The sequence below is a fragment of the Nicotiana attenuata genome, chromosome 6 (genome assembly GCF_001879085.1).
Source record: "Nicotiana attenuata strain UT chromosome 6, NIATTr2, whole genome shotgun sequence".
In the NCBI taxonomy this organism is placed as follows: domain Eukaryota; kingdom Viridiplantae; phylum Streptophyta; class Magnoliopsida; order Solanales; family Solanaceae; genus Nicotiana; species Nicotiana attenuata.
Window position 1 is genome coordinate 48,694,726 of NC_031994.1, and position 10,832 is coordinate 48,705,557.

Genomic DNA, 10,832 nt, shown 5'->3' on the forward strand with positions numbered 1-10,832 from the left:
GAGACACTACTTTAGGGTTAGACAACACCCTTGGAGGCAAGAACACATTGGGAGCAAGGCGGAGAATTTTTCTACAAGTTTTTCCTTCCTCTTCCTATTTTTCATTGTTGGTTATGACTTTTAGTATTGTAGTTTTACATACTATTATGAATAGCTAATTTGTTATCTAGAGTTTTGATAGAACCTTTTGTAGGATAAATTCTTGTTATGTTTTTGTATAATTGAGCCATAGCTTTTCTCTATTTGTTCAACTACGTTTATATTGTGGTTGGTTGAAGAGCTCTCAATTAGCTGTGCCTATTTAGTATGCATAACTCGGGAGAGAGTGCATATTTAGGTAGTTGTTAAACAACATCACTCCCAAAGTATATGAGGGATCTATAACTGCGGGTTTAAAGGCGGGATTAGGGATAACGAAGCCTTGGGTGCTATCTAAAGTGAGCTGTATTAAAAGCCAGCTAGCGTATCTCGGGAGAGTGCGTCTAGTAAATTGTCGTAATTACTCGGGAGAGATTTACGGTAATAAGAGTGCTCATGATCGGTAGAGAATACTTAGGCGAAATTATAGAAGACATAGCGGGAAGGATTCCGATAATAGGGGAAATCATAACTCTAGACCTCCTTAATCTTTTCTCTAACCCTCAGTATTGTCAGTTGTTAATTTACTATTTTAATTTGTTAGTTAATTAGTTAAACAGAAGAATCTTAATATCTATAAGTTAGGAATTGTTCAAGCTTGTCTTCTTGGTGATAATGAACAGCTGTAGCTAAACCTTAGTTCTCTGTGGGATTCGACTCCGGACTTGTAAACTGGATTATATTTGCAACGACCGCATTGTCCTTTTTATAAGGCATAGACCACAATATATACTAGTCTCTCTGAACGTGTTGCTATTTATCTCATATCATTATTATAAAGTTTGTATTGCAATATACTGAACTGTTATCATATGCATACTTTAAGAATTTCTTTAGTTATAAAGGCATTTGGACACACATTATTTGCAATTAAATATTTACTTTATAATGTTATTATTATTTTAATTTTAATTTTGAATAAAAAATTTTGAACCTAAAAATTTTGTTTGTGTATCTCAAAGGATGTAATGTTTCCTCATAAAGGTTCTTACTTCTTCTCTAAGTGAAATTCATGTCAAATAATCCCAACTTCAACTTCCCAACTTCAACTTTAACGCAGAATACTAATTTTTCAAACTTCAGCCAAATATTATCCAAACATAATCATTTTAAATGAATAAGTAATCAGTATATGCAGTTAATAATCGTAAAAAGAATTTCTTTTTTTTTTGGTTAACATTATATATATATTTCAAATATGAAAAGATACTTTCAAAACTTTGATATATGTATGATCAAACTATTAGGAGTATTATTTGTTTATGAAAGAAAAGGCTAAATGAAAAAAATGGGGAATTGATGACTCACTGATGACACCGATATAAGTTTGCTTGAGGAACACCTATCTTTCTCTTCCTTTCCAGCGAAAGACAAAGTACCGTTGTAAAAAGGAATCATTTCAAATATTGTTATGAAATAATAAAAGAAGAAGAAGAGTATTGTAGAGAAAAGTAGAGAGAGAATTTTTATTGATTTGGATGAATTACAATGGAATAGAACCCTCTATTTATAGGGAGAGGGTGACTTAGCTACCAAGTAATAAACCCTAGAATCTCTCTAAATATAGACATTCACCATAAATACAATTATATTTATAACACTCCCCCTTGAATGTCTATTCAGCAGATAATGTGCCTCGTTAAAACCTTAACTAAAATAAAACCCAGTGGGAAAAAAATTCTAGAGAATGAAAAAGAGTACACATATCTAACAATACGCCTTTTGGTTGCCTCGTTAAAAACCTTGCAAGGAAAACCCAGTGGGACAAAACCTTGTAAGGGAAACAGAGTACAACGCGTATTAACTCTCCCTGATGAGAGCATCAATTCACATCCTTAAGCATTTGCATTCCAATCTCGTGCACTATCTTCAAAAGATCTTTGGTAGAGATTTGATGAACAAATATCAGGCATATTAACTTGAATGAATATATTGCACCTTGAAATCATCATTCTTGATAGAGATGAATTGTCTTCATATGATCTTGTTGGAATCGTCAGTTCAATATCTTCACATAGAGGTGAAAACTCTTGCTATCATATTATCATGCATATAGTTATAGCAAGATACGTTTGTGCACAAATTGCATTGAGGATGTAGTACTTCATGACCATGAATTCTATATGTTTTAAGCAATTTTAAATCCTTCAGGGATTGTTAAGTTATATAAGCCATATAATAGACTTTAGATGCATATCAAGTTTTCATGTCATGTTAGACATATAAGATATCGAAAACTGACTGCACATGCCATTGACTTATACTTTCAAGTGTTTGAACTACATGTTCAAAACTACATGGCTTTCATATGAAACCAATTCTATTTGAATTGTTTCTTCAGACTTAAGATCCTCATATATATATTTAGCGCTATCATAGATGTCGTCGACAAACATTTTATATCGGTTCCAACCTCCTTATTTTTCATAAAGACATAACATAGAGATCTCTTCACTCATATATTTAGGTACCTGAATCTCTCATGAGATTTTATGAAGTGTTATGTCATGTGATCTTCTAGATCACTTGCCTCCTTATTATGATCATTTTGATTATTTGCTCATCTTCTTTATCAAGAAGTTTATTTGAAACCGATTTGTCTATATGCTTTAAGCGTACTATAGACTTTGTCCTTCTAGGACCTATTCTAATTGGAGCATTTGCAATGAGAATATAGTTACTTTCTTTGGGTCAGCAAATGCATCCGGCATGCTTTGCAATAAATTGCACATGAATTATCCTTTTATGAACTTCAAGTTCATATTATTTTATTCGGGGATCTAAATGTATAAATGATAATTCATTCCATGTAACTTTTTCTCAACTGTTGTATCTTGTCTCCCCCTCATGTTAGAAAAACTAACTTGTTTCCTCAACTTTGAGAACCCATCTTTGTGCGTTATGGTGTTAATCAAAATATACACCGCACATTAATAATAATAAGATGGAATTATTTGGTTCCTGACCCTGAACCACTTGTGAGGGGAGAATATAATATACTTTTGTATATAACGTATATCAAACTGATATACAAAATTTTGTTCTCATAACCAATAGTTTAGCTATTAAGTGGAGGCACTCAATAAATTATTTTGCTAAACCAACTGTGATGTAAACCAACTTATCAAGATGAACTATCTTGAATAACAAATCTGGAAAATTATGTTCTAAATCAAATTATTGAGCAAGTTACCTCGCTAACACCATGTTGCGGGTTAATAATAATCGCACATGTAACCATCTCATAGATGCATCTTATGTGGTATACATGGCAGGTGAATGGGCCCATATTCACCTTTGATATTTCCAGCATTCATGGGATTCAATCCCAATTTTAATTGGTATATTAGTTAATGAGAACAAGCAACATAAGAGAATTCGTAAAGAACTTTCTAGTTCTTTAACATTTACCCATGTGAATTCTCATTTATTTTTGCACATCATACTTAAATTGATATGGCTAAACCAATTATGCCAACTGAATAAATTATCAATATTGATAAACTTCAGATTTACACCATGACGTGTGCAATTATCAATAAACTCCAAGTTTATTATGATATGGGTTTTTATATTCAATAAACTTCTCTTTAGTTTGTGGTCATTCTTTTGTTTGTGTAGTACAAACTGGAGAATAAAGCGGGTAGCTTTTCACATACATATTACCCCGCTACAAGTTATAGTAATAGAAGATATTAAATCTTTCTTTTATTTATAGTCTCAATATAATCAATCGCTTTCGCGTATACTTTGGAAACTGAATAAGTTTCTTTGAGACTTACTACGACAATTTTATTTCTCCAAAACAGTAATAATTGGCTCTTCCAAAGCTCTCAATTAATTTGGTACTACCACATATTCATCAACATCAATATGGTGAATATCTCTTTTAAAGAGAAAGTTATACCATTATGGTTATGGTCAAAATTATATGCAAGTTCTGTTTCTTGCATTATCGTTGTCTTTTAATAATCACAATGCCAAAATATTTTGGCGTACAATAGGTACGTGACCAATGACCATTCATGCCATAATAATGACATTGATTTCTTATATCATCTCAAACCTCCTTCTAGAGGTGAGTGTGGTATATACCGCTAGCACGCTCATATTCTTCCAAAAATGAATATGTATTCTTAAATTAGATGTTGCCACATTCACATCATGAATTGACCATAATTATCTATATGTGCTTTATAAAATCTCATGTCAAATCGATGACAAATATTTTCACAAAGTGGGGGATTATTTTGAGAATCCTTATTATTCTCATTATCACAATGATGACGATTATAATTTCGTCTATTGCCACGTCAACATCCATTGATACATTCATAGTGATAATTTTGTCTTCTTTCAGACTTATCACATACTGCTATCACATTCTCTTAAGGGAATGAGAATGGAGCAAATCCAATGGGACGGGTTTCCACTTTTTGTGCCCATAATCATATATGAATTTGATCATGGCAAGACATAGAAATTTTTACCACTTCAGGTGGTTATAATTTCTTACAAACTCCATTAGACTTATAATCAAACTTTGTTGTCTTTGCTTGTATATAAAATCAAATTATAGAATTTCAAGAATTTAAAAGAGAAAAATAAAGTAAAATACTTACCTTAAATCCAGAATTTAATCATGAAAGAAGTTCATGGAACAATTGACAATCATTATGCTCCATCCCAAAACTTCTCCTCAATCGATTAGAGTCTCGTGCTGATAACGTGTTATGAAATAATAAAAGAAGAAGAAGAGTATTGCAGAGAAAAGTAGAGAGAGAGAATTCTTATTGATTTGGGATGAATTACAATGGAATAGAACCCTCTATTTATAGGGAGAGGGTGACTTAGCCACCAAGTAATAAACCCTAGAATCTCTCTAAATATAGACATTCACCATAAATACAATTATATTTATAACATATTTTCCTCCATTTTTTGGTTCACACTTTACCTAAAAAGTACCAATACATCAAGCATAAATCTTTTTCTCCTTCACATACACTTATAATTAATATTTATATATAAAAAAAATAAGTGTTATAATTATAATCTCATTTGTAGATATGAAGGATTGAATTGGATAATGAGTCATTTCTTATTTACTGAATAAAAGTTAGGTAATCAAGTAAGATAAATTAAGAGAAAATCCCCATATATGTCTGTAGACTACCGTAGATAATAGTGGAGTTATAACTCATACGGAATATCTTTCAAAAAAATATTTATTCCTTTCACTCGCAAGAACGTAAATCAGAACTTCATTATAAACAATGTGGATAAGGAGATTAATGTGTGCAAAGAGTATATGATATGAATATCTAAAATATTATGATAAAAATTATCATTGGTAGTTTTTGAATATCAAAACAATTTTAACGATTTATTTTATTTACCAAACTCGAACTGTTTTATCATCCCTTAACAAATAATGCAGAATGCCTTAAATTTTTTTAGTTAAAGCTATTTCTACCAAGTAATCTTTGTATGTACAGGAACATGCACAAACGAAGACAGATCCTAAGCACATAAAGAAAGACTAAAACATTTGCTTTGGTACTATTTGTTAACGGATGAATTCAGAAACATACAATAGAGGATATATAAAATTTATATTGATAATCCAAGAAAAATGACTATCAAATTGTTGGACAATCAACTTTTTTTAGTTACATATCTAATTTAATATATAAAAGGGGTCTAACAATAAATCGCCGACTAAAAAAGGTATTATTCTTCACAAACTATTAACATGAAAGTAAACAATATACTCATACTCATTAAAAGAAAAGGTTACTGTACACTCATAATTAAAGACAGAAATTTGCAAGGACATAAATAATCAGTGGAAATATAAATACTAATTTATTAATTACAGTGAATCAAAATAAACATTAAAATATAATTGAGTAAAGTAAAGAAATGAGAACAATATCACCCAAAGTGTGAACACGAAAACTAAGAGATAAAGGACGAAGGAGAAACACACCACATACACAAATGCACATGTATACTGACTACTTACAAGGAATAGTTGTGATTGTTATTTTTGGCTTGGTAAAATGAATAGTTGTGACTTTTAGCATTGGCTTGACAACTCTTCGTAGGAATAAGTTTTTTTTTTATAATTAAGTTATTAAAATGATGTTGTGACGACCCAAAGGGTCATCACTGGATTTCTCTCTTTTCCGTACTTCCGAGGCCTTGAAAACCTCATTTCTGCTTCCCTCGATTTGCGAGCACAGTCCGGGCGCGTGGCCGGAAAGCTTATATGTTAAATTCTGTGAAAAATTTTAAAATGAGGCTTTAAAATGATTAAAGTTGACTTTGGTCAACATTTTTTGTAAACGGACCCGGACCCGTGATTTGACGGTCCCGGAGGGTCCGTAGAAAAATATGAGACTCGGGCATATGCCCGGAGTCGAATTTCGAGGTCGAGAGCCCGAGAAATGAATTTTTCTGTGAAATTATTTTTCTAAAATTATTAAGGAAAATGAAAATGAAAATTGATTAAAAGACTATGGTATCGGGCTCGTATTTTGGTTCCGACGCCCGGTACAAGTCTTAAATATGTGTTAAGCGCTTTCTGTAAAGTTTGGTCGAAATCGGGTGTCATTTGACGTGTTTCGGACCTAAATATCTAAAGTTAGAAGTTTAAGAAGTTTGAAATGAAAATGATGATTTTGAGGTTGGATTCATTGATTTTGATGTTATTTTGGCTATTTGATCGCTCGACTAAGTTCGTAGGATGTTATTGAGTTAGTGTGTGTGTTTGGTTGGGAGCCCCGAGGGCTCGGGAGTGATTCGGAGGTGGTTCGGGGTAGTTTTACACTTGGAAAACATAGCAGATTTTCTGCAATTTTTGCACAGCAAATCCCTTCTTCGCGTTCGCGAAGCTTCAGTGGTCCCTCTTCATCGCGTTCGCGGACAATACCCCGCGTCCGCATAGCCCAGGCTTCCCCTTCACCGCGTTCGCGAGTCCTCTCTCGCGTTCGCGTACTAGCCAGTCCCAGACCCCAGCCCCTTCTTCTACGCGTTCGCGATTAGCACCTCGCGTTCGCAATGCCTTAAACCATCCACCCTTCGCGAACGCGTCCTCATTCATGCGAACGCGAAGGGCATTTTCGCCAGCGAATTTTTAAGTTCAAAACAGAATCAGTAGCTCGGGATTTAGCCATTTCTTCACACGAGCTCCTCTCTCTAACACTCCATAGGCGATTTTGAAGAGCTTCTTTCTCCATAGCCTCTTAGGTAAGTGTTCTTAACTTCTTTCCCTCTTAATTTCTTCCACTAATCACTAATTTCCTAGCCCTAAATCATGAATTCAAAGTAGAAAATGGGGGTTTTGGGTAGAGTTAGGGCTTTGGGGATTTTGGGTGATTCAACCTCAATTTGGGGCCGAATCTTGAAATAAATTATATATTTGAAGTCGTGGGGTTATGGGTGATCGGGTTTTGGTCCGAGCCTCGAGTTTGGACCATGTGGGCTCGGGGGCGAATTTTGGTGTTTTTGGAAGAATGATAGGAATTTCATTTCTAGGATATGGGATTATGTTTTGAGCCCTTATTGATATTATTGAATTAATTATGCCTAGATATCATTGTTTCGGAGTTGGATTGTAGAGGAAAGGCAATATTAGAGAGTTGATTGCTATTCTTGGACCGAGGTAAGTGTTTGTTCTAACTTTGGCTTGAGGGAATAGGATTAGGATGTTATTTGCTACTTGCTAAATGTGGAGTACGGTATATAGGCATGGTGACGGTTGTCTACGCACCGGAGTCTAGCATGACCGTGAGTCTTAATTGCTTTTAATTCGAATGATGTGACACAACTTCCTTGTTTAATTGATAAATTTCATATAATGTGAATGGTTGCGGAAGAATTGTGATTGGTATATTTTAGAGCGTTGGCTCGAACAAGAATGTGATAGTTGAGAAAGAAGTGATTTAAAAGAGGATGTGTTGTGATTATTCCCTTGCCGGGACGTGTAGACTATTATTATGCACTCTCCATTGCCAGGATATTTGGATTGTTAGCTGTACCCTTGCCGGGTTAAAGTGTTATGTTGTCGAATTCTCCTAATGGGGCCTTCTTTACAAATCCAGATATTTTGAACTATGATATGGGATCGTGTGGCACGCTGTCCACTTATATTCTATAATATGGGATCGTGTGGCACGCCGTCCACTTATATATATATATATTATGAAATGGGATCGTGTGGTACGCCGACCATTATATATTATGAAATGGGATCGTGTGGCACGCCGTCCACTTATGAATTAAGAAATGGGATCGTGTGGCACGCCGAACACTTATATATGAGCTATGGTATTGAGATAGTTTCGTCGTTATATCCGTTGATCTGTATTCGCTGTATTTTTCCCTGAGCATGCCCCCTTCCCCTTTTTAGTTGATATTCTCTGTTGTTATTTCTGTTGCCTTTGTATATATATATCTGCACAGGTTGTTTTTGGTAGGTCCTGTCTAGCCTCGTCATTACTTCGCTGGGGTTAGGCCAGGCACTTACCAGCACATGGGGTCGGTTGTGCTGATGCTACACTTCTGTGCTAAAATTCAGCCAAAATCAAGTATAATCTTCACCAAACACCCTTAAAATTGAGATGTAAACTCCAAACAATATTCCCAGTTATTNTGTGGCACGCCGTCCACTTATGAATTAAGAAATGGGATCGTGTGGCACGCCGTCCACTTATGAATTAAGAAATGGGATCGTGTGGCGCGCCGACCACCTATATGTGAGCTATGGTATTGAGATAGTTTCGTCGTTATATCCGCTGATCTGTATTCGCTATATTTTTTTCCCGAGCATGCCCCCTTTCCCTTTTTAGTTGATATTCTCTGTTTTTATTTCTGTTGCCTTTGTATATATATATATCTGCACAGGTTGTTTTTGGTAGGTCCTGTCTAGCCTCGTCACTACCTCGCCAGGGTTAGGCCAGACACTTACCAGCACATGGGTCGGTTGTGTTGATGCTACACTTCTGTGCTTTTTGCACAGATCATAGTACCGGAGCAGGAGCTTTTGGACAGCAGTAGGAGCGTTGGGAGCTTACTTCAGTCCGAAGATTTCCGAGGTAGCCTTGCTGGCGTCCGCATGGCCCGGAGTCTCTCTTATCTCTGTCTTTCGTTTGATTTCCTTTGTATCGGATCAGACAGTACTGTATTCTTATTCAGACTTTGTATTTAGCATTCAGTAGAAGTTCGTGAGTTAGTGACACCAGATCTGGGTAGAGGTGTATTTGAATTTCCGCACTTGGTTTCAGTTATTTATGTTTCGAGACTTCCGTTTTTATATTAATTGCCTCGTTCTTCTTTATACTGTTAATGATGTTGAGAGAAGTGTTAAATTAATTGGCTTGCCTAGCTCCTATTAGTAGGCGCCATCACGACTCCCGAGGGTGGGAAATCCGGGTCGTGACAGATGTAAAAGGGTACTTTAGTAATTTAACTTTTTAGTTTGGGGCTTCCCACTTTTAATATAATATAGATATATATGTGTGTGTGTGTAACGAAAATATAAAATATGAGCCGGGTGAAGAAGAGTCAAATCGGTTGCAACATTTTTTTTTGTTGGTATCTTATAAATCACTTGAGAAGACATAAGAAAGTCCTACCTAAGAGAACTTTTGCTTCTACTATTACAGTACATTTCTTGCTAAATTACACAAGAAACCAGAATATTTTTTTATAAACTCAACAAATTTAAAACCAGACCAGTTTCTTCATTTTTTTCCCTATACTGAATCAAATTTAAAACCAGACCAGTTTCTTTAGGCAAAACCAAATCGAAGCAGGTTATTCCAAATTCAAGGAATAACAGGGGCCATTCATCCATACTACTCATAAGATGGAAATGAAGAATTGGTGGAAATTCAAATCATTTTCAAAATAGAAAAAGCTAAAGAAACAAGGAGCATGACTTCAGGTGCTTCCTTACAACAGCCGGCCTCTAACATAGGGAGCTTCTAAGTACATAGCTTACATGTTCTACTCTATATCTCTTGCTGAACCATGCTACACCCATTTCCAGAATTTCATGTTTAACATGAAGAACAAGTGAAGTCCAGTCAAAGATTAGGAAAGGTTTAATGAATTTATGAACGTTAAGTACAGCATGATGTAGTTCGGGTCCCTTCTGCTGGTCTGTCTACAAGAACCATTCCTGCTGGATTTTGGGCAGGCTGAGCTCTAGGCAACCGTTTAGCTGCAAAACACCAAACTCAAGCGATCAGGGCATAGAAGCAAATAAAAAAGATATTCAACTGTTCTGACACAACAAAAGTAAAAAGACCTACATAAAGTGCAAGTTCTAAAAGAACAAAAATTTCATATTTCCACGAATCCTTTAATTGTGAAAGCTAGGCACCTGTTAGTCCCATCTTGAGCTCCCAAACAGCAATCTTAGAAGTTCAATAATTCAGTAAAATATATATAAAAAAAAAAAGTCAATGAGGTATATACAACTTTATAAAACTAGTAAATTTTAAAGCAGAGGTTGCTGGATGTTACACCCCCCCTTTTAGAGTATTGCTGTATCATCTCCTTATGGCAGGTAACTGCAGGTTTTCACCTCCTGAATCTCATCATGTCACTTCCACGCCTAAGATATCTCCTGAAATTGTAACTATTGGACTAAAATAGATAGCCTCTCTATCCCCCCCCCCCCC

General features: G+C 35.1%; 1 protein-coding gene across 1 annotated transcript in view; it reads right to left on the minus strand.

Annotated features, from left to right (window-relative positions):
- LOC109226964 (ras-related protein RHN1) overlaps positions 9,826 to 10,832 on the minus strand; it is a 9,124-nt gene continuing 8,117 nt past the window's right edge. The window contains exon 7 of the mRNA XM_019391921.1: positions 9,826 to 10,369. Within this exon, the coding sequence (XP_019247466.1) occupies positions 10,269 to 10,369 (101 nt within the window). The 3' untranslated portion in view covers positions 9,826 to 10,268. The remainder of the gene's footprint in view (positions 10,370 to 10,832) is intronic.